General features: G+C 41.4%; 2 protein-coding genes across 5 annotated transcripts; one reads left to right on the top strand and one right to left on the bottom strand.

The window, feature by feature from the left end:
- Positions 1-140: 140 nt before the first annotated feature.
- On the bottom strand, positions 141-4,158 carry tmem100a (transmembrane protein 100a). Of its 4 annotated transcripts, none has more exons than XM_079366670.1 (2): positions 3,840-4,158; positions 141-1,397 (listed from the first exon to the last, which is right to left on the bottom strand). In XM_079366670.1, the coding sequence occupies exon 2, from the start codon at positions 1,308-1,310 to the stop codon at positions 888-890; it is 423 nt and encodes a 140-aa protein (XP_079222796.1). In that variant the 5' UTR covers positions 1,311-1,397; positions 3,840-4,158; the 3' UTR covers positions 141-887. The 4 variants fall into 4 exon arrangements, with proteins under 4 accessions (XP_079222796.1, XP_079222797.1, XP_079222798.1 ...); XM_079366671.1 differs by having other exon boundaries at positions 141-1,394; XM_079366672.1 differs by having other exon boundaries at positions 3,906-4,158.
- Positions 4,159-4,810: 652 nt separating this feature from the next.
- Positions 4,811-9,408, top strand: pctp (phosphatidylcholine transfer protein). Its single transcript, XM_079365992.1, has 6 exons — positions 4,811-4,992; positions 5,989-6,106; positions 7,491-7,570; positions 7,684-7,855; positions 8,024-8,091; positions 8,625-9,408. Exons 1-6 carry the CDS (start codon positions 4,864-4,866, stop codon positions 8,697-8,699), a joined length of 642 nt encoding a protein of 213 aa, XP_079222118.1. The 5' UTR covers positions 4,811-4,863; the 3' UTR covers positions 8,700-9,408.
- Positions 9,409-23,322: the final 13,914 nt, after the last annotated feature.

The following is a 23,322-nucleotide window of genomic DNA, read 5'->3' as shown; positions in this document are numbered from 1 at the left end:
GAGGCCCCCTTTTACATAGTGTATTATATATATTTTTTTTTTAATTGATGCTAAGCTAGGCTAACCTCATCCTGTAGGGTGTGAACACTGACGGAAACCTTGAAACAACTCGTCATTATTGGGCACTCAGAAGCATTACATGTGTATCAATGAGTTTATTGAACCTCATGACGTCCTGGAAACAATGAATACATGCAAGCAATAAAGAGAATGCTACATTTTTTTACAATATATTTTTTACAGTATGGACATAATGTTACAGACTGATAAAATGATTAGAGTTCAGATGCTTAAAATACGTCAAAATTAGCAAAAAAATAATACAATTCTTGATGTATTACTTGTTTAAATTGTGAATATAGGTCGTTAATGACTGATTAGGATGACAGTGGAGAATCAAAGTGCTGCCGGATTCTCTCTAAGTATACTCTCCTGTGCTCTTTAATCTGACAGAATACATCGGCAGGTTTTGAACACAGGCCTCATAATAAGTACCGCATTTCCAGTAAAGGCAGTTCATTATAATTCTCTGTGAGAGTACACGTTATGAAGCAAAGTAAAAGGCATGAATCATTGTCCTGTCCTTCCCATTACAATCAAGTCTGCTGTAAACATCAGCAGATTAATGAGAGACTTCCTCTCACTCGCTTCACTGGTAATTCATCTTAATTGTGATACATTCCTCCTGGCTGCGTTCCCGGCCCGCCAGATGCTCGATGTCTGTTTGACAAATAAACCCTTTAAAATGTCTTCAAAGCTCTGAGTTCCGGGGCTTGAGATTTTGCAGGTCTAAAAACACAACATCTGTCCACAGCTGGTTCCCTAAATCAATCGGAAAAAAAAAACAAAAAAACAATCAGGCCTTCTTTCCAAAACTGAAAAGCCGCTCATGTGTTCAGGTTCAAGAAAATACTCCTCTGGTTGGCCACCAGAGCGGTTTGGCTCTCCCGTCGGCGCTCCTTCTTCCTCTCCATCCTGATCTTCCAGCAGACGACGCTGGACGCCAGGAGCACCAGTCCGGCCGAGAGGAGCACCAACCCAAAGTAAGAGATGGTGGATCCGTGCGAGTTGAAGCTGTACGCCACGGCGGTGACGACGATACCGGCGATGAGCACCACCACGCCGAACGGGACGGTGCAGCGATAGCAGGACAGCTCCGCCCCGCCGGTGGCCGCAGTCAGCTGGACTTCATTGACCATGGGGATGGTCACCAGCGTCACGTTGCGGGGGGCTGCGGGAGACTCGTTGTTGTTGGTCTTCTCGAGGGTCACTGGGGTTCTCATGGCGTCCTTATTAGCTTCTTCTGGCATGGCAGGATTGAGCAGCCTTCTGGTAACCAACCACAGGCGGGTCCTGGTTCGTTTGTTCACCTGTTCTCGCTAAGGTGTTCCTCGCTGCTGCGTGAAGAAACAAAGAATTTATTAAGTAACGCCTCCAAAATCCTCCTGATCTGATTGTTCTCACAGCGGGAGACTCTCGCTGTCAGACAGGGAAAGCTGACGCAATATCAGCAAAAGGTGAAGAACGCTGATTCATTCAATCAGGGAGATCGATAGATACAGTCTACGTTCGTGCAGCGGTTCCAGGGTACAAATAGCCCCGCCCTTCCCACTCAAGGCTCCAGTGGATTTACCATGATTCAGTCGAGCTGTGTTCTCACATCAGCTTACTCAGAAAAAATACTAAGCGGTTGGCAGGTGAAACTTAGTTGCATTCACAAACGCAGCAAACTTGGAAAACTTTAGGAGTTTTCTGCATGTGTGAATAAGGCTAAAACTCCTGATGAGTACAAAAAGTTTTCGGATTGCTTCTGTACTTAGCTTAACTGCAATGTAGTTTGCGGTTTAGGAAGCTATAGTCCTTCAAGCAGGGCCAAAGCCGGGACTTGAACCAGTGCCGTGACTCCCTTCCCCGGATGTCATTCCCCACTCTCTCCCATTTCCTTCTCAATCTACTGTTCTGTCAAATAAAGCCAAAAAGCCTTTGGGAAAAAAAAAAAAAAGTATGGTGTTGGTTTAAAAATCCCAGAATTCACTGGAAAGCAGTGAGGCAGTTGTTGGTTAAAGCTGCGGTCCAAAGCTTGACTCAGCTCTCCAGGAGAGAAAACCTGACTCTGCAGATGCTTTTTGTCAGAAATCAACACCGCATTTCACAATTCCAACGACGCTCCCCGAGCAAACACACGCCGCTTGCTTCAAAGTAACCCCTCTCAGCACAACACCCGGCCGCCGCCTCCTCCTGACCCGGTCGGAGGAGCCGTCTGAATGACGCAGGAGCGCCGGGCCCAGCACGAGCTGAGACATTCCCTGGAGAGCGCAGGATATGACATTACAAACTGCTCGCTGAAACACGAGCAGCCTCAAAATCAACGGCAATTTCACAAGCACGCATTCTTCGCCCTCCGTCACGTCTGCTGTGGGGAAAGCTGGGATACGGAGTCTGAGCAGAAAAAGAAACTGCTTTTAATCACTGTCAGGAGGTTGAAAACATTGGACTCGAGTTGTACTGATGTTGTACTCGCTGCATTTTGGGAAACAGTTTGGTGTGGTGATTCTTCATCTTAAATACTAAAACACAGGAGTTCATTTCTGCCCAATGATGATCGTAGTTAACTGTAATTAACCAGTTATCTGCAGACCAATCAGCTGTGAGAGTTTGATTTAATTTTTGTCCCAAAGAAATATAAATGTTTTCTGTTTAGGTTTCAAACAGAGTAAAATATGCAATTTAAAGTCCATCTTTTTTGGTTAGTGAACAATTATATTCTCTTATTTCCACTTCTTATGAACAATGAAAAACAAAGAGCATGTCTTGATTGTTGTAGTCCACTCATTTAGACAGAAAGTGGTTAAAGAAGGGGAAACAACGGGACACTCCTCTAACACGAAACAAAGATTGAGCTCTTCTTCATCAAATGTTCACGCTTCTTTTTGTTTCACCCTTTCAGATGGTTGAAGTCCAAAACTCTCAGCGTGACGTTTTTCTACATTTCGAGCGATTCACAAACTTTCTCAAACACGGTCTGAACTTAGAGCCACTTGTTAAAGTTTAGTTGGGTTAGTCTGTTTGAGCTGAGTCATCATGAAAAAAAATTAAATTACTGGGAACCCCCCTTGAAGACCTCCGAGGACCTCTGGGGGTCCCAAAAAGATCCGATCCCTTACACAATCCACTTTGAGAACGGGTGTGTTCAGGGGCCAGCTTTACAAACATGTTTGTTATTGCTATGCTAACGTCAGCTTTACATTTGTAAGATGCCTGTTGTTACTATGGTTACCTCTGAATATGATTTTTTTTTTTTTTTTACATGTTTGTGAGTTCAAGATTTTTTGACACCACATATTTTAAAACAATTAAATGATTAAAGATCAATTTTTTGCTACAAACAAATACAAACTAACTTTCTTAAATAATCTGAAAACATGTTGGTACTTGTGCAGAGTTGCTTTTAGAAGGCTAATTTAAAAAAAAAAAAAAAGAAAAACAGGAAATTATCCAATATCAGGTAATGCAGATGTTGTATTGAAAATTCTGAAGTCCTCTCGATATAGTTATGACAAGATATTAATTTATAAATGAAAGAATCAGATGGTTTGTGTCAGGTAACAACAAAAGGTTGAAGTATTTAAAGTGTTTTCTTCAGCTCTGACTGACAACATTATAATAGGCTTAGACCAATTCTTCAAGTTTTTAATGTTTGAGCATTTTGGGTTGCTGTAACTGTTGCTGTAATAATTTTTTTTTTAGACACTCAAAATATTCATCAAACAAACTCACAGCAGCTTCATGTAAAGAGAGTTTAGAAAAAAGACGGACACAGGGATGAGTTCCTGTAATACCTGGCTTCTTAACTTTCTCTGCTCGACTGAAGCTCCGCACACAAGAAAGCACAAGAAGTGATTCACCTCACAGCTGAAGGTCTCCATGTCGCTCCTCTGCTGCCTCAGTCAGTGTAAAACATTCAAAACTTTCATTTCATAAGAAGAGAAAGTTCTTGTCCTGGGTTCAGCTCGTCTCTGTGCCGGACTGGAACCTGACCCCCATCCGTCCCCCTGTTCAGCGCTCAGGTTCAGGGCTGCCATCCTCACTGAGAGCAACTATTTCAAGTATCGATGACTGGAAGGTGAAGCCTGAAACAACAAGACAACACACCTCTTCCGGGTGCATATTTCAAAATAAAGCTACTTTAGCTTCTTGATTATTTTTTTGTGAATGACTGGTGGGAAATCTTTTAAACAACAGAAGTAAGTTCTAAAATCTATTTTATTGCATGATAGCATATTTACCTACAGCTACAGAAGGCCAACAATGTTGATTAGTTATTGTCTATGAATTTGCTATACCCAATACTTGACAAGCTAGAGATCAGGTTATACAATTATAATGAATTATATTTATGTTACATTATATTAAATAACACTTCAGTTTTCTACCCTGACTTGCCTCAAATTTTAAAAAACGTTATTTAATTTTACACAATATTCTATTTTATAAGCTATAATTTTACATGTTGTTCTATTTATTGTATCTTATTAATATTTTCCAGTTTTACTCACACATTTGTGCTTACGGAGACTTTATCAACTTTTATAAAAATAAAAAGAGAAAATATATGTAAACATAATTTATTATTTTATTTTTATTCTTAATATGTATTAATTGTACTCTTAATCCCTCTTTAGCTGATTTTCCGTCTTTATCCTCAAGGTTATTAAAATACAAATTCAATTTACTCTACTGACCCATCTTTTATGCTGAAGGGTGTGACCGGAACACCTGCTGTGTGTGAGATTTGTGTGTGTTGTGTGTGTGCGTGCGTGCGTGCGTGTACGTGTGTGTGTGTGTGCGTTAGGCAGAGCTGTCATGTCGCTGCAGTTTACAGATGCGGAGTTTCAGAGCGCGTGGAGGGAGCTGGATGAGCCGCAGCTGGAGGGAGGATGGGAGCTTTTCACCGAGACGATGGGAGTGAAAATCTACCGGCTTTATGACAAGGTAACAGGAAATAAACCAAAAGTGCTGATTTCACAAACGGGATACGGCTGGTGCTGAATGTATGAACGCGTCTGTGTCGTTTCCTGTGCGGAGCCTGGAGCGTCAAACACCACTACAGCAACATGTATCAGCTCTTTACAATAATAATAATCAAACAATCATTGTTTTAATTCATTGATTTGCAGTATAAGCATAAACACTAGCAGGTTTCTCCTAGTGGCCGACATGGGAAATATACGGAAATTGGGGGAGAGTTCGGAAACTGACTGCAGAACAGACTCCATTTAAAAAACTGTTATTTTAACTTGACCTCAAGTTTTGGCACGTTTGAAACACTTTTGAAAACCGATGGTGCACATTTATAATGTCAGAAAGATCCAGTCTTCAACTCGGCATACCCCTGACATATCAAGATTACAGATATATGTTCATTTTACACAGACAGTGAAAGATTTCATGCCTTCACTTTTGCATGTTATTGTAGAAATAGTTGAAAAATAGCACAAAAATAAGATATTTTTAGGGAGTTTAATCAGAAACACGTCTGGATTCTTAACAAGAACAAACCAGTTTCTTCTTTGATTGAATTTATGTACATGAAACTACTTTAGGAAAGTAAACTTTGTCATATTTTAATGGTTTCAAAAACATATTTGGTTTTACCTGAGAAACACAACTTTTTTGTGAGTGGATTTTGGTCAATTCCCTTTATGTGTTTGTGCATTTTAAGTAGACCTACTCGCACCAGCTCTGCGAGTAGGTGTTCACTTTGTCAGGACTAATGGACTTCTTGTTTGAGAGAATCCTCCTCAGACCTGTTTTTCTACATTTGATTTAAATCCAACTCTCTTCCTCGGCCGTTAGTCGGAGAAAGAATGAACCACAGCGGGCTTCTAATCAGAGTTGTGTGGTTTGGGATTAGTCACATACTGCGGGGTGTGGTATGTTGTTGACCTGATTTTTTCACTGGGGAAACTTTCATGTGCTATTTTTCAGGAAACTGGACTTTATGAGTACAAAGTCTTTGGTGCGCTTAACACCTGCTCCCCAGAGCTGTGCGCAGATGTCTACATGGACCTGATGTATCGGAAAAAATGGGATGGATATGTGAAAGGTAAAATAAAAATCAGAAAAAGAAAGCTTGCATTATTATGACCACTTTTATCCAACTTCCCTTCATCTTCTCCACTCAGTTATTTGAATTCATCGTGGGTACTTGTTCATTCACTTTGGCTTACAGTGTTGTAGTCAAGACCAAGACATACCCGAGACCAGAGTGCTCCGAGACCGAAACATGTAGGAATCGAGACCGAGTCAAGACCAAGACCATAAATAACTCCGATAAATCCTCATCTTGTGTGTGTGGGGCGTGTCACTCATCTCGATCGTAACAACGGAAAGGTTACAGCCGTAACCGGGGGATAAAAATGAGATTACAAATGAAATGAAAGTATTGGGGTTTTTTTTCCTGTTTGTTTTTTTTGTTTTCCTTCTAATCACCGTGATGCCGGGGAAAAATAGACTTCCAATGATGGTCTTCACCAGTCTTGATCCAAAATCCAAGACCTTCATAAAGTGGTCTTGAGACCAACAACACGAGCTGTAGAGCACTCGTTACTTTCTTAAACATCCTCTTGTCCTGTAAGAGAGCTCTTTATTTAAGCCTGCTGTTATGCTCTGATGTAACCTTTTCCTTTTTCTTCATTCTTGTCCTCACGCTCCTCTACAGTAGACTAAAGGTAACATGTTGTAGCTCTAGTCTTCAGTCTGTCTGTGCTGTAGTAAGGGCTGTTGCCCCGGGTGGAAGCAGTGTCTTAGTGTATTTGTAGTGGTGTCTGATTGAGAATATGTGCAGAGCTGTTGCACACACGAGAATCAAAAGCTGCATGAAGAGAAGAGGACGAGTGCACACGCTCAGTCAGTGCAACAGAAGAGCTCATTACATCACAACGTTTCTACCCAGCAGGTGGTCACGCAAATATATCCATCAGTCAGTCTTTATTAGTGTAGCGCCAATTCATACCAAAAGTCATCTCAAGGCACTTTACCAAAAAAGCAAGTAAAAGAACGCACTCGCTGCTGTTTTATCTCAAAGGTCCGTCATCTCGTGGATTTTAGCAACGTTTAGCAAAGTTACAGATTCGAGGACAAACGTTGTTTAAGCTGCAGAAACCTCGAGCGTGTAACCAGACTCATGATGAACACCTGCAGAAACACATTCTGCGCACTAACATATCGAGATAAATGACCCCCATCATTCTTTTACACCTTCACACACAACCGCCAGAAATGTGCTGAGTCGGGTATTTATTATGTTTTGCGGGATGACTGGCTGTGGTTGAAAAAGTCTGACTCCGCCCCCTTTTTTTTACAGAGTTGATAACTTCAATCCTAATATACAGAGTTAGACGTTTGCAGTCCACATTAGACAGACTATCTGAAGTTATTTCTGAAAGTATTATGTATCCATTAACCTCTATTGTTGTTTTTTTACTCAGAGCTCTATGAGAAAGACTTCAGTGGACAGACTGCGATCTACTGGGAAGTGGTTTACCCATTCCCTCTGTCCAACAGAGATGTATCCTTCCTTTAGATTTACCTCTTTGCATGATTATTATCAGCTGGGTTACTGTGGGGGGGGGGGGGGGGGGGGTTCCACAGAGTGTCTTCCCTGACTGCTTAAACCCTCAGTACGTGTACATCAGGGAGCGCAGAGATCTGGACGTGGACGGCAGGAAGATCTGGGTGATCCTGGCCAGGAGTTCTCCGGAGACGGCGTGCGAAGAGAAGAAAGGAGTCCTGCGAGTCAAAGACTACAAGCAGAGCGTGGCTTTGGAGAGCGATGGAGCCGGTGGAACTAAAGGTAACACCTGGAGAGGGGATCAAACCGTACGAATGCAGATCAAGATGATGAATTTGCCGCTCACATTTTTGTTGGATGCTAAAGTTCTTGAAGCTTTTCCTCGTTCGAATGAATAAACACAAATCATGTAACCTTAGTATCACTGATCATGTTTGCTTTTTGTTTCAGTTTTCTTGAACTACTTCGACAACCCCGGGGGCATGATCCCTACCTGGCTGGTGAACTGGGCAGCTAAGGTGAGTCTATGCATCGTTGTCCAGAATAAAACATCAATAACATCACTTGATCTCAGAATTCTGCCTTGAGAGTCAAAATGGAGAAAAAGCCAAACAAAAACTATCAAACAAACACAAACAATACTCTTCGTAATGTTGTGAAATGTCGAAAGCAACCGAACAACAGTCTTACTTTTATTAGGGGGAACATTTAATCTATCGTTGACGTGTGGAAGCCTCCGAGGATCCATTTTCCCACGAACACATCAAATGATTTATATTGCACGCATGTTTCTGTCGACCTACTCAAACAGATCTTTGATGAGGGTTTAAAAAAAAAAAAGAAAACACTTTAAAGGGTTCACTCTTAGGCCTCAGATGGCTCCATCGCTCGGCAGGCTTTATTGGTTTTTCCATCGTTATTGTTTGCAGATGTGCTGCACGGTGACGTAAACAGCTCCTCTCCTTGCTGCCACACCTGGGTGGGTTCATGCCGCTCACTGATAGACAATCTTTGTGTGTGTGTGTGTGTGTGTGTGTGTGTTTTGTAACAGACTGGAGTTCCAGGTTTCTTAACAAACATGCAAAAGGCCTGCAGCAACTACAGCCAGTACTGCCAGGAGAAATGAGCAGGATGCTGGAAAATGCACGAGGGCTTGATGTGGTTTTCCTTGTCTTACATTTGGCAGGTATTTTAATGTTGAATGATTAAATGTGACCTTTCTGGATGGGGTAAATGTGACACTATGTGGGCTGCTACTTGTCCTTGTAGCATGCTGATGACATGCTTGACTCAGGCATGATTTGCATGACCAGCAATCTTATAGGCTGGAGGGAAGAAATCAACTATTTTTAGTGTATTATCTTTAATGTGCAATCACTAGAAGCTCAATAATTAGGAGCTTTTATATTAAAAGAAAAATGTCAAGGTTTGTTTGTAGAAAAATTCAAATGTACTGTAAACTACGGAAGCCCTGAAGGGCAAATGAAAAAATTGAAACTACTATTCGGGCCGCCTTTTCAAGGCAGGATATTTAGGTCCCTTTTGATGTTTTGCTACATTCTGAATGTTGTGGAGGCGTAATGGGGGGGAAGGCATAATTGGATCTGATAGAGCTATATCGATAATGAATTCATTTCTTTGTGTGTTACTTAAGAAACAAGTAAAAACAAAAGCATTAGTATAAAAAAAAGTCATGGAAAAGTTTTTTAAATTACCACTTTTTCACTTTTTAAACGTGAAAGCACGTTAGTATGTGGTCTTTTATGGTATTTGTTTTGTTTCAATATCAGGGAAGTCAGTCCTTAAAACATTTTTAGGCAGGTGAAAAATATATATATATATATATATATATTAAGAGGCTTGTAATCTGTTGTTTAAGGCTCAAAAAGCCTGAAACGCAAACCACTAAACTAATACAAACATTTTCAAAACAAAATGTCTCGAGGACATTTTTTTTCGTGTCTTTGATGACATCTAAAACAATGAAAAGAAAAAAATAATAAAATTTATATATGTATGTATATATATATAGAGTATATATATGTAACTGTTTGCCTCTCAGGGCTTCCGTAGATTTTGACCCTCTGTCGCTAATGGGTTTTTTAGTGTTTAGGATTTCCTCATTTGACCTTGTTTGTAATCTACTCTACGTTTAAAATATTATGGATGCAATATAACTTGATATATGTCTTGAAGTTCACACTGGGATTTTACCTCGTGTCCTTTTCAATTCACTCGAGCCACTTCGTTATTACGAGGAAGTGACCGGGACGAATCTCCACTTTTAAAGGAATGTTGCCTGTGAAGATTCTTGTATGCAGAGGATGTGCTGTTATTCACTATGCTGGTTTATTGTGTACACATGAAAGATACATTGTGTGAGATAATACTATAATGATTTTGGCTTTACTTCAATACCTCCGTATTTCAGGTGGATACGATGTTCACTTTTCATGAAAGGTCTATTACTGTGTAATACTGCTGAAATGAATAAACTTTACTTTGAATTTTTTGTCCTGCACATCAGTTATTGCGTTTTTCTCTCTTCTGCACTGATGCTTTTTTACACAATGAACATTTTTTTTTGAAGAAGAAGAAAAGACAAAAACAGACTTTATTAAATTCTCCCTTCATGAAGATCGTGACGCTCAGAGCATCAGTCAGAAAATGATTATATTTTATTGATGAGATATTTTAGCAGTTTAAATAGACATTTTTATTTAAATAGCAACACATTCTTCACCTGCACTGCACAGCCTTAGTTCCCAAACTCTTTTCCTTAAAGGAGCGTCTTGTGGAGAAAAGCAAGCAAGCATTTCCTTTGAGTCTTGCCTCAACATATTCTATTTTTCTCATCGAAACCTTAAAATCTGTAATTTGATTTATCCTATTTATATCCAAATTCCCAGCTCCTGCAGCAACATGTCCAATGTTTCCTTGGTCAAGACACTTGACCTCAAGTTGCCCCAACTGCTTCGTCGCTGGTGTATAAATGTGTATTAATGGGATAAGTTACCTCTCATGGTCACTTTACATAGCAGCCTTTACCATCAGTATGTGAATATGGAGGTGTAACATGCGGTGTAAATTCGCTTTGAGTAGTCCGAAGAACTATTCAAGCTGGAGTCCATTTAAGCTTTTTAAAAGGAGTTCATTATTGATCGTGATCAGTGCATTTCATTCATTTTCATCAGCTCGGTGCAGGGATTAAAGTTTTCCGTCTACATGACGGAATTCCGTCAAATTAAAATTATGAGACGATTTTTTTTTTTTCCGCATAGACTGGTGTGAATGTACAGGCTGCTGAAATTCGTAAGCATTCCTAAAGCGCGGTGCGTCGTAAGCATTGCGTTTCTAACGCCCTCTATCGGCTGTCATACAGTCTATGGCTGAACAAACCAATGGAGCTCCTTTCCTCTTTAGCAACCAATCAGAAACAGAGTCCGCTGAAAACAAAGGGAGATGGGCTTGGTTAGACGAAGCGAGGGAGGATGGTGCAAAAAGATGACTTTGTCACGTGTGTGTATGTGCGTGATTTGACATTAAAAAAATCCCTTATGGCGGCAATGGCAAGAAAGTGTTGGCACGCCGTGCTGCAGATGCTATTTTGCTTTGTGGCTAAAAAGAAAAAGTGAACTGTTAAGTGTAGCCATGTTTTCAGCTGTTTACTTTTCCGAATGTCTTAGTGTTTGAGGTTCAAAATAAAACGTTTACTGAAGTCTGTTCTTGTGAGGTTTAAATAAAATGTGCACTGGAATCCTATGTGAACCCTTCTTGAAATTATTGAAACCTCGAAGGTTTGACCATTTTCTTAAGGGCCTTTTTGAGACCAAGGTAAATTAGTAGGAGAAAACAACGGTGCTTGTTGACAGTGAATTGATCCGTTCTGACCAAACAGATTTTTTTTTTGTTTCTGTCATTGAAGCTGAAGTTTAGGCGATTGGTTCTGCGAGCTGAAAGATCTCTAATAATCATTCAGATTAACAGGTGTGTGCAGGTGCCTATGTGGCAGCCGCTTGAGTTGGATGTAGTGGGCTTCTGTTGAAGTCAAAACATTTTTTTTTTTTACTTTAATCCTTGTCAGTGAAAGCCCACAAGTCGCCGCCTCCGAGGGGCTTCTTGGTGGAAACAATGAATTTTGGGGTCATTTCCCCGTTGCCCTTATAATCCTCCTGATCACTCTCCTGTGGCTGTGATAAAAAGGGAGAGCAGGGCGACACACCCACACACGCCTGTCCGTTTTCTTTCTGCCTCTGCTCATCACTTGTTAAAGTTGTGAAGTGTCGGCGCAGATGTTTCCTGAGGGAAGAAGCTGCTCCCTGTTTCCTGTGATGTCACTTTGCTGCTGGTGGTGCAGTGATGCTTTTAGAGACTGATATGTTTTATTGCCGCTCAACCATCTTCATCAGAGCGACCTTTACAAGCAGTCTGTTATAATCTAATCACTGCAGAGAGGTTGTTTTAATCAACAAAGAACCATTTTAGCCTGATTACTCTCCGGCTGCTTACCTTCTATAAATGCCCTCCATGTTTATTTTAATATCTGGAGCCATTATTTCCTCCCATTACAAAAAATAATGTTTTTATTTAAAGTCTTGCTGCCTGGGTAGGGAGAGGTTTTAAAAAGATGAACTCCTAAACACACTTGGACAGAATGAAAATAAGACCTAAATCCCCCTTTTGCACATATCGTAATCTTCAAAATCAGGATAAATCAAAGTGTGCATGTAACCAATCAAAGTGTGCATGTAACCATGGTAACAGTTCCATCTCTTCAATTAAAAAGTCAAAAAAGCCCATAAATAAACCTTTAAAAAAGATTCTTTCTAGTGAGATGACTGAAGACTTCATATTTGTATTTCTAGTGAACAGTTTTGGCACAGACAGGAGATAATTATAATTTACTTAGAACTGTTATATTGTTGTGAAGGTGGTTTGATTTTTTAATATACAAATCAACACAGATGATGCATTTGCACTGATTCTCATCCAGCTGATCTCTCAGGCAGATATTTGATGTTTTAACACCCTCTGCTGGTGAACGTGGTACGTTGGTAGCTGAAAATGTTGCCTGGAACCACAGAAGCGTTACGTGAGTTAAGTAACAAAAGCATGAATCATGTATTTCTACTTTTTGTTCGGGTGAAGCTAATTCATCTCATTTAAAAAAAAAAAAAAAAAAAACAGCCTCAAACTTTTTCTCTTCTGTCTCGAGGTTGGAAATTTTTGTCAGTTTTTTTTTCCCTGCATTCCCCCCCCCCCCCCCCCCCCCCCTGATGTGTTCAAAGATCCAGTTTCTGTAAGTCCTCCTCCGTCTGTTTGGGAGACACAGTGGCAGCAGTGACACAAATCAGACGTCGGATCCCACTTGAATGCAACATAGAATCCGCTGGAACGTCTCGGATGAATAACAGTCAGTCCCTCCAGTGTTTCCACTGCCGCTCTCTCACAAATGGAGGTCAAATATATTTCTTGGCCGGCCGTTGTGTTTGGGAGCGAGGTTCTTTTGATTGGTAATACACCGGGCTAATTACCTTCAGAAAGTGGTCTCGTTTTTCTCCTGGACTGAGTCCCCCCCCCCCCTTCCCAACCCTTTACGTCAGCTCAGATTTCTCAGGTGCCTCGCTGTCTGCCAAAGGTAACAAAATAATGGCTCTGCTTGGAAGCCTATTTTTCAACAGGGTTTTTTTGTTGTTGTGATTTTTAATAGATTTCTGTTTTAGATATTGGTCTACTCAACAGAATCTGGGACCCTCAAAAAGCTTTCCTGTGACTCCTTCTTTTTGTGCTTTGGGGCACTGACTCAATGCCCTGCTAAGTGTTGCTGTGAAAATAATAATGAACGCTGTTTGGAGGGGGCCCCCTATAAATGAGCCCTGCCGCCTTGTAGGGAAGAGGTTCCTGGTTTGAATCCCTGTCAAACATAAGAGCGCCCCTTGGAGCAGACGCCAGCTGATAATGTTGCGTCTGTCTGACATTCATCCTCCGGCCACGCGACTTACATAACTCAGCTTTCATCGCAGTCGAGCAGCTCGATGTTGACATGAGCGACGGCTGCACGGAGACTGTGTTTCTCTGCCAGCGGAATAAATCAAACATCGAACATGTTGAGCTAATTCAGCCTCGCCGAATCATAATTCATCAAACTGTTACTGAGCTCGAGTGCTTCTTTTAGATGAGAGGCTTCCTATAAATGAAGGGGTTGTCTTCGGGCGCTGTAATTTAGATATGATCTATCGCTGCCTTTAAGGGGGACTACAAGAAGGTCGTGCTCATTAAAAACCACTTAAACCATTTTCCCAACTTTGCCTTCAAGTTCTCATTTTCTTTAGAAGAATAATATGACGTCGAGTATCCAGCTGCCAATCAGATCTCTACAGATCTCCTTCTGATGCTTGGGCGAAGATGTCAGTGAACTGGAAAACAAGCGGGCCTCTTAGATTCGTATTTCTCTTTGAATTAGTTTTTCAATACTAAATCTTGGCAGACGGGCATTTCTTACTTCACACTCGACACAGCGCCAGGATTCCCCTTTTGGATGGGCCCACGTCATTTTTGGTTTGACCTGCTATCATAGAAGTTCAAAACGGTTTGCCTTTCTTAGAGGCCTCTTTACTGTACTTGTGATGTTTCTTTCTCAGAGACTGTCTTTCTGCGGAGGTTTCTCACTCATCCTCTGAAAGGCTTTAGATGTCTTCTTGATTTTGAAGAGGGGACACGTCTTTAAGATCTTCCACCGAGGCCAGTTGGCTTTGGATCAAGCCTCGGATGTGTTTGTCTATTCCTGTTTTTTGGGGGGATTTTTTTTTTCTCCTATGGATGATAAAAGTCTTTTTTTTCGAACGATGTCATGTAACTTGTTTTCAATCAAACAAAGGAAAGACACTTTGGAAGAGAGAGAGAGACCGTCGATGGGCGAGCTACATTGAGATGGAAACATTATTGAGTAATGAGCCGAGGTCTACAGTGTTGATACACTACAATTAAGAGGACCCCCTTATAACAGCACACTTAACGTTGAATGGTGCTGCAGTCTGCAGTTTGTCTGCGCTCAGATGGATACGACTGCGTAATAGCAATGATCACGGGTTGCATGCTTACAGTAATGCCAGCTGTTTGTTTCCCTGAGACTTTTTACTCCTTCTTGCATTCATCAAAAATAATTGTGTTTAGTAAGCGGAGCAAACTCCAGACTGGCACCTCGTCTGACTCTCCGGGCCAACGTAAGCTCCACATACCAAAGAGGGACGACTCGTGTTTACCTCTCCCCACCGGCACAGACCGACGGCAGACTGACTGAGGGTCCTCTCCTCCTTTTTTTTTTTTCTTCTTCTGTGGTTTCTGGCAGCCTGCGCCAGATTCCTCCATGTCTATCACTGCAATCAGCAGGCCAGACCAGCAGTCAGCCAAGCAGCTTGAGACAAAGCAGCATGAGCAGCTTGAACACAGAGGAGGTGAAGCCTGTCTTTCTGGATACCCACTTGGAGGATCGGCACTTTTTTTTCCTGCAGCTTTGTCAGTTTTCTCGTGGCTGCTGTCGTTCTGCTTCTTCTTTCTTGATCAGTCAAAGTGCTGCACGATCCATTTCCTCCTCGTGAGAAGAACTCGAAGCAGCATAGATCATCCCAAAGTCCTGCAGTCAAAGTCAAAGTGTAAATTCTGGATTTATGATTGGTCCTGATTAATCACAGGCTAAATAAAACCTCTGACAACCTCAAATTATGTCTCCACCCCTCTCTCTCCCCCCCCCTCCCGTTCCCTTTCGCTTGCCCATGATCATAAAACCAAAGTACGTGCTGATGTGCTAAATGTCTCTATTTAAATGGCAGAGGGTGTAAAGCATCCAGAAAATAAGGGTGTCGGTTAAAAATGCATGTAACGCAGAGACATGTTTATCGAGGAATGAAAAATAGTGATAATTTTCTCTGGCACGGCTCGAGTGCTTTTCTTGGAACACTGCTGTACCTTCTGTGATTATTTGGATTAGACTCATTTAAACTCAACGGCGTAAAGAGACGGGAGGGAGACACAAGACGGGCCGTAACACAATGTGAAACAAACCATTGACCTGTGGTCTGGTCGTCTTCCTTCTGGTTTTCAGGACAGATTTGAAGGTACAGTTGTGGAATATCTCGAGGGCAGTGGGAGGGTTTTGTTTTTACGTTTTCACCCTTTCTGTTAACCTCCTGAGATTTTTTTTTTTTGCCGTGTGTTGGGTGTGTGAATGCAAATTCATCATGTCGAGTTTTCTCTTCTCAGCCTGAAGGGACTCAGGATGGGAACCTGAGGATCTTCTTCTTCTCCGTCTGAACTGAGATGATGGGAGAACGCACCCAGATACGATCAGGAGAATTCCTCGCAAGCAAGTGTGAAGAAGTGAGGACTTCAATCCCATCATCTCGCTGAGACATGATCTCATTCTCAAGAGAAGACAAGAAGGGGGTTTTTTTGTGTTTAAACCAAAAAAACGCAGTGATTCTGAGCTCTGATTGGCTCAACAAAACAAAGCTGAGCGCCACACGAGACCTGTTTAAAGTCTGTGAAAATGATCAGACGTGACCAGCAAACATTCTTCTGTCTCTCTGTTTTATAAGCCTGATTTACAGTCGCATTTTAAGAAGCGCTCAACTGATGGATGAAGATGAACAATCAGGAGCATTTAAAAAAAATAAATAAATAATAAATTCACTCGGGTCACAAACATGTTTGCTGTTTCTGTCCCTCACTTAATGCAGCTCATAATTGTTCATACTCTCTTTAAATGTCTGATCCTGCTGGAGGCTTTAACTTCATGTTACGCTATCATTATCAAATTAACCCAGAATGACATCGTTCTGCGGTGCATGTGTCGACACCGAAGAAGAAGAAGACGAAGAAGAAAAAAACGCTGTTGTTTTTAGATATGAATCTTGGTGTCTCCACTCGTATTTGTGTTTCAGTAACCCCACACTTTCTATGGAGCAGTGAAACCCGTTTTAAGAGAATTGTTTGTTATTTCACACCGAGCGCACGGAGCCAGCAGTAAACCCGTCTGTGAACTTAAGTGCTCCTCTATAAACTTCCCAACAGTGTATCCCCTGGTAAAAAAAAAAAAAAAAAAAAGTGTTGGTCAGAGATGGATAGGGGGCAGTTTGGGACCAATAAACCCAAAATACACAAATACCTCAAATGAGATGTCTCATTGTGTCCCTGCAGACTGATTTACCGACTCCCAGAATCAAAGGCCGTCACCCTCATTCTGTCGTCTTTCACAAACATCGAGGGAGTCGGGGGAGGACACACAATGGCTGCGACAATATTACTGTTATTATCATCCTGCTTTTGTTCCCTCTGTGGCATCAAATCTCTGGTAATGTGTATAATTCATGTGCTGCTGCAAAAAGTGTGGGAAAGTGCCTTTTTTTAAATTGGCCTCTGAAAACACATGATGCAATGCTTTATTACCAGCACCCCCTCAATGTCCAATATTCAGTCATCAGTCATGAACGGGAAAAAAAACACAACTTATCTCCAACAGTTGAAACCAGTGGACTCACATTTGGTAAGTCAAGTCTGTGACTTTGGGTTTATTTTCTGCTGCACACACATACGATCACATAATGCTTTTAATGCAATACTTTGAATGTAACATGAATGAATCAGGTCCTCCACACATACAGCTCTTCTCAGCTCCAGGTCTCCGTCTGCCATTAGCTTGACTGAAAGTTAGGCTGAAGCAGCTTGTCCAGCATGGCGGCTGCCATGATGGATCAGAGGAATAAAAGATGAAGCTCGTTCCTCGTCCTGTGAGCTGATCTCTCTCTCTCAGCAATAGTAGCTGATTGAATCCTGCTCTTTTCTCTCTCTCTCTCTCTCTCTCTCTCTCTCTCTCTCTCCTCAAACACTGTAACCTGCAGACGTAGCCCTGTACAAACCCAGGTATTGGCAGGAGTTCAGCCTCTGGCGGGAGCACATCTTGCAGTATCATTAATGCCACTGCTCATTACGGCTTCGCCCTTGAATCCACACACAGCGGCAGAAATCCAAAGATTTCAGGGGGCTGAACTTGGCCACAGAAACTCTGACTCTTCCACTTTTTTTTTTTTTCTGGGAAGAAAAAAAAAACATCTTAATCGACTGCTCTGCACTGTAGAGTTGGTATTTAAAAATGTACCGTCTGCAATGACAAAGTTAATGAACGTAGGCTGTGTCAATAAATAATTGAATTGACCTCACTTATATGTGGTTGTTTTCAGAATCAGTAGAGAGGCTGAGGTCCAGACTCTCAGGCTTTTTGTTTTTTTTCCAGCTATGTCGCCGTTGAATTTGTGATTCTAGTTAGTTAAATTCTACGCCTGTTAACCGCTCGCACAAATACCGACGGGGATCCGAGCTGCAGACATGATCTTCACGGAGGCTGTCTGGTGCCGCGGTTCTTCTGTGAGCTGATTCCACATGTTTGTAGTTTGTTTTACACTCACTCACTCTCTCTCACACACACACACACACACACACACACACACACACACACTCACACACACACAATCACTGGCAGGCTGAACTATACAAATATTGTGGGAGGAAAATGCTTGACCTTCGAGTATCATTCTTCATGGGAAGGCAGGGATGAGTTCATCTAAAATCTGAGCATCTTCAAAGACCATTTCAATAGACTTTGGATGAGCACAGCCCCCCCATCCCCCCCCCCCCTCGCTTTTTTTTCTTGAACTCTGATAACATCAGCTTCCTCCAGGATCACTGTTGCGTAAGATCAAAACCATCCCCTTTATCTCCACATACATAATTCTTCACTCAATTTGTTTTCGCTCTCAGAGTAGACGATAATTGTGAAAGTAATATTGCCTTCTTGTAAAAGATTTATACCAAGGGCCTGGCATCATTTCAAATGTGAGAGACAATAACGTTTCTACGGAAGCCCCTGATAGACAAAAACAAAACAAAAAACAGTTGTTGCAATTTTTAAGTCGGATCAAAATAACTTTCTCTTTGGTGATGACGAAAGGATCAGCTCAAAGAAGCTTTCCTTTGATTATCTTTGGAAGGTACCCTGTTTTTCTCATTTGTTGTAATTCTCATTTGGGCCACAAGAGGCTGTATTGCACCAAATTCCCATGTTTCAAAAACCCATTTCTGGTCCAAATAAAGATTCAAAACTGAGTATTTTGTAGAAATTTGGAAGATGAAAACCGACCAAAATAAGTATTACAACCCCCCCACAATGAAAGTAAATGTGTTTATCATAACAACAACAACAAACACTGAAGAAAATATAAAGACTTAACTAAAACAAAATTAGGATCTTTTTTTAAACCAGTTTTATAACTATAATAATAATAACAAAAACACAGGCAGAAAGACTTCTGTAAATACTTGATTCCCATTTTCAAGCCAATTGTGACTGTTTTTGTTTTGCTGTAATCAGAGCTCAAACTCTTGGGTATTCAACTTTAAAGATTTTAAATAGCAAAATGCAGAAATTCTTCACACACATTATTAAATATTGAGCGGTTCCTGGAGGTCGAGGTTGATGCTACTTATAATCACAGTGTAGGGGGCGCCAGTAGCCCAGTGGTTGGTGAGTGCGCCCCATGTACAGACGATACTCGAAGTGGTCGGCCTGGGTTCGAATCTGACCTGTGGTTCCTTTCCCACATATCATTCACCAAACACTCTCTCCCCGATGTCTGACTCTGTCCACTCTTCTACATCTAAAATAAAGGCATCAAAAAATCCCTGCAGAGATGTAACAGCGAAAGAATCCCCTCCTGTGTTGATCTCTCTGACAGACAAATTGATGTATCGTCTTTCACTCTGTTCTATAACCTCTAAACCACTTTCTTTTTACTGTAAGGCCTGCTATGTTTATTTAAAGTGACATTTATGTGACAGATAAGCACATCTTTGAAGTGTCATGGTGTCTATTATTTCCTCTTAGAATATACGGCCACATTACGGTTTCATGTGAAGTGGCTTACCCGCTGCCCGCTTGGAGCGCTGCTCTGGACTCAGAGTGGGATTGAGAGGAGCTGATTTTTTTGTCTTTGTAGTTCACCTAAGAATCCAGGGTTTGGGGGCTTTGTTTAGTCTGATCCTCCGTGTGTTTCTTCTGCTCCTTAAGCCTTTGGAGACACCGATCTCAGAGTGTCTTTACGACAAGCGGCACATCATTCACTGTCAGCTCCACAGAGTCTCCCCTACTCCCGCTGCGACTCAGCTTGTCACTCAGAATGGCTGTCCATAGATCAGGGCCAAACCGGACCGCATGGTGGAAACCAAACTTCAACGCAACTGTGGTAAGGTTCTGCTGTTACACCTTCCCTTCTTGATCAAGCTGCGTTTGTTTGAAAGATGGCGGCAGGCAGGCGAAGATATTGTGAACGACCACGTCAACTAACAAGGTACTGTATCAGAGCTCTGTATAAGTTCGACTCTTCTAGCGTCTTCCGCCTCTTGTTTGCAAATTGTTTGCATGTGGAGTATGTGTTCATGCATTCAGCTGTTGCCATGAAGTCTATGGGCTGTGGCTTAATGGTTAGATTGGAGCTAAAGCTGCAGCCCAACATGACGTCATCTGGTGTGAAAAATATCTGCAGGGATGTTCGCCCTGCCTCTTCCTCAGTGAGGTTCATATCTTTTATTGCCAAATCCTTTTTGATTACGCTGCTGCAAGTCAAAAACCAAATGTTCCTCGTGCATTTGATTGACCTCAGCTCAGTCTTCTCTCATCTCGAATGGAGGTATAACCTGGACATTGTTACCAATCAAACCCCTCAGCAGACAGAAAGGAACCCCTTCAAAGACGGTCAGGAATGCACGGAGAGTTTAAAGGTAGGAGTTGATTTCGAGGGTATCGTACCCGTTTAAACGATGCAATATCGAGTCACTGCATTTGTTTCCAAGGATAAAAAGAGATTTGATGAGATGAGCAAGATTTTGAGAACGGACGAGGCTGCGCCTTGCCTTCATATGGGCATTTACTTACACTTTCTGTTTTTCTTTAATAAAGCAGCAGCTCCAGTCGCAGAGTCGGCGGGGATCGACCATCCTGGTTTCTGAGACGAGTTAAAGATCTTAAGCTGGGTGTCTGTGCTCTGCACCCGGTGGGCTTAAACATATATCACACTGGCAGAAGACTGTTTGCTTTCAACCCCCCCCCCCCCCCCCCCCCCCCATACACACACACACACACACACTTCAACCCAGCAGACCGCTGATCCCCTCCTCTATCTTGCAGTGAATCCCTTCTAGTCCCGGACACAACGTTGAGTTTTCACAGCCAGACAGCACCCATGCTGGCCCAGAATTTCTTTGATCCCCACAGAGCTCAAATCTAACTGGTTAATGATGTGTGCTCAACGTAAAGAACATACAAAATAAACACAGATACAAAGTGCTTTAAAAAGGGAACATTTCCACAAAAACGCAAGACAGCATTTTGATGTTTATACATTGATTTAATTTGGTTTTTATTGTAGATTCAAATTCCACTTGTAGGGGTCCAGTTCACCCGGACAAATTACAAAGACCTGGGCGCCACCTGAACAACACACAAACCTTAAGACACATTTTGAGTTCTAAAGAGTGCAAAAAAAAATGATATCCATTATTGTAATTACTCACTAAGTTGGGACAGTAAGACCCCAAAGTACAACAGAACTTGTATAGCTTAAATGTTCGTGCTTATAAATGAGTATGGTGTCCAAATGTCAATCAATAAATGTTTTTGCAATTTTTTTGCGAGTATGCAAATTGTTCCCTTATATTTTGTTATAATTGTTCCCTTCCCTGGTACACCCAATCTTACCTGTTGAAGCAACAAAAACACATTTTATTTATTGTGATTTTAGCCTGTTTCAAAATATAAATAAATATTTTCTTTTTCAAAATAAAAAAAAGTGACTTTTTTATGGTAATGTTACCGATGTACAGTAAGCGGGCCAAGTGAATTTTCCTGTTATGCTAGTTTCATTGTGATCATTACAGCGGTTCGAGTTCACCCAGCAGGGGCTGAGGTGGAGAAATGTGCAGGGTTGTGAGTGACGCCTGGTTTTTGTGTTTTTTTTTTTGGTGTGAATACTGTGAACTGTCCCGCTGACCCCCCGTGACCCCTTTGATCAGTGGAGCGCGGTGACAGTGTGCCGTTCCAGGCCAATCTGCTGTCACATCACGGCGGACCATCTATCAATCTAGATTTCCCTGCGAGACGCGACATTTATCTGCAGCCGTGACGAGACAACACCGCAGCTACGCTATCTGCTACACGACTTAGCTAATTATTGAGAGCGCTTGTTTTTGTTGTTCTTTTTGATTTGATGGCAAATAAATGGTTTAGGGTAACTTTTAAAGGAAAAATAACTTAAAGAGGACATATTATGAAAACTAGAGGGGCTCTTTGTGGGGCTCTGTGTCTTTATAAATTGCATTTAAAGAGACACACACACTAAACTGAGCATTCTCAGAGAGCTGGTTTCTACAGGGTCACAAACCTCTTTTGGTGCTTCATGTTATATTTGGACCAAAGCACAGCAGAGACGTTTCATTTAGAGCACAGGGGGACTGTTTGAAAAGGTGAAAAAGGGGGGGATAATATGTCCTCTTTAAATTACATTCTTCCAACTTCTCATTTGTGAAGATATCTTTCAGTTTATATTTCTGTATTTCCGTTGTAGACTGTTTGTAAAACAGAAGTTTTTCTTACAGTAGGTGCCACGTCGAGTGTCCGTGCGAGTCTTTACGTTTCATTGTGCGTGAGAAAATCGCTTCAGAAAACAAACAGCGGGCCGCCCGCAGCAGTGGAAAATGTCTTTCTCTCTCTGTGTTTATGTGATGGTCTAATTTAAACCAAAACACATCTCATTGGTACAAATTGACTGTTAATTTGCTTGTGTGCAACACAGATGTTCCTTTTCAGCGTCCAATAAATTTACCCTCAAGAATCCCTAAAAAAAAAAACGGTCAGTAACCATTAGTCCTCTTTTTTTTCTGCAATAATAAGAGGGGAAAAAATGGTCTCTGTTGTTTTACCCACAGATCTAAAATACACACAAACAAAACCCATCACATGCATCAGTGTGATGTCAGAGAGGCCCCCTATCAGCCACCAGTATGACCCCTTACACAAGTATATCATTAAAATGATAATTTGTGGGTTAATTGTGCCTCCCTAATTGTTGGTTGTACTAATTTCAGGGGTCATTGTACCTTTGTTTGGGATGCTAAGATCATACTTAAGACCCTTAATATTAAAAAATTAAATATTTCTTGACTTTAAAAAAGATTTGACAGTTTTCAAACATATAATCTTTTTTTAAATTTTTGGAGATGATTATGCATAGCATGTTTCCTTAATGTGTCATGATATAGGAAGGTTATTTTCACGATTTAATTCAGTAGATATCTGACATATTGGACCTTTAAGGCTGGAGGATGTCAGTTATAATGATGGCGTTTTTACACATGCACAAAACTCCTTAAAAAATGCCCAGAATATTTTGGGTTGAGTCGCATGTGTGAACGCAGAAGGCGGATTATTTTCATCCTGTGTGAAAGCGACTCGTGCTGATATGAGAACACAGAGAGACATATCCAGGAGAATCCAATGCAAGAGTACAGGGTGATAAAGTTCATATCGATGACTGGTGCAGTGGTCATGTATGTAGTGAAGCTGATTCATACTCTATTCTGCAAGTCAGTAGGTTCTTATCCGCTGGTTTCCCACTTGTTTATTTACAATCTGTGAAAAACTGTCC

Source organism: Symphodus melops (genome assembly GCF_947650265.1).
Source record: "Symphodus melops genome assembly, chromosome: 17".
In the NCBI taxonomy this organism is placed as follows: domain Eukaryota; kingdom Metazoa; phylum Chordata; class Actinopteri; order Labriformes; family Labridae; genus Symphodus; species Symphodus melops.
The sequence above is the reverse complement of the archived record's forward strand: the minus strand, read 5'-3'. Positions and strand labels throughout refer to the sequence as shown.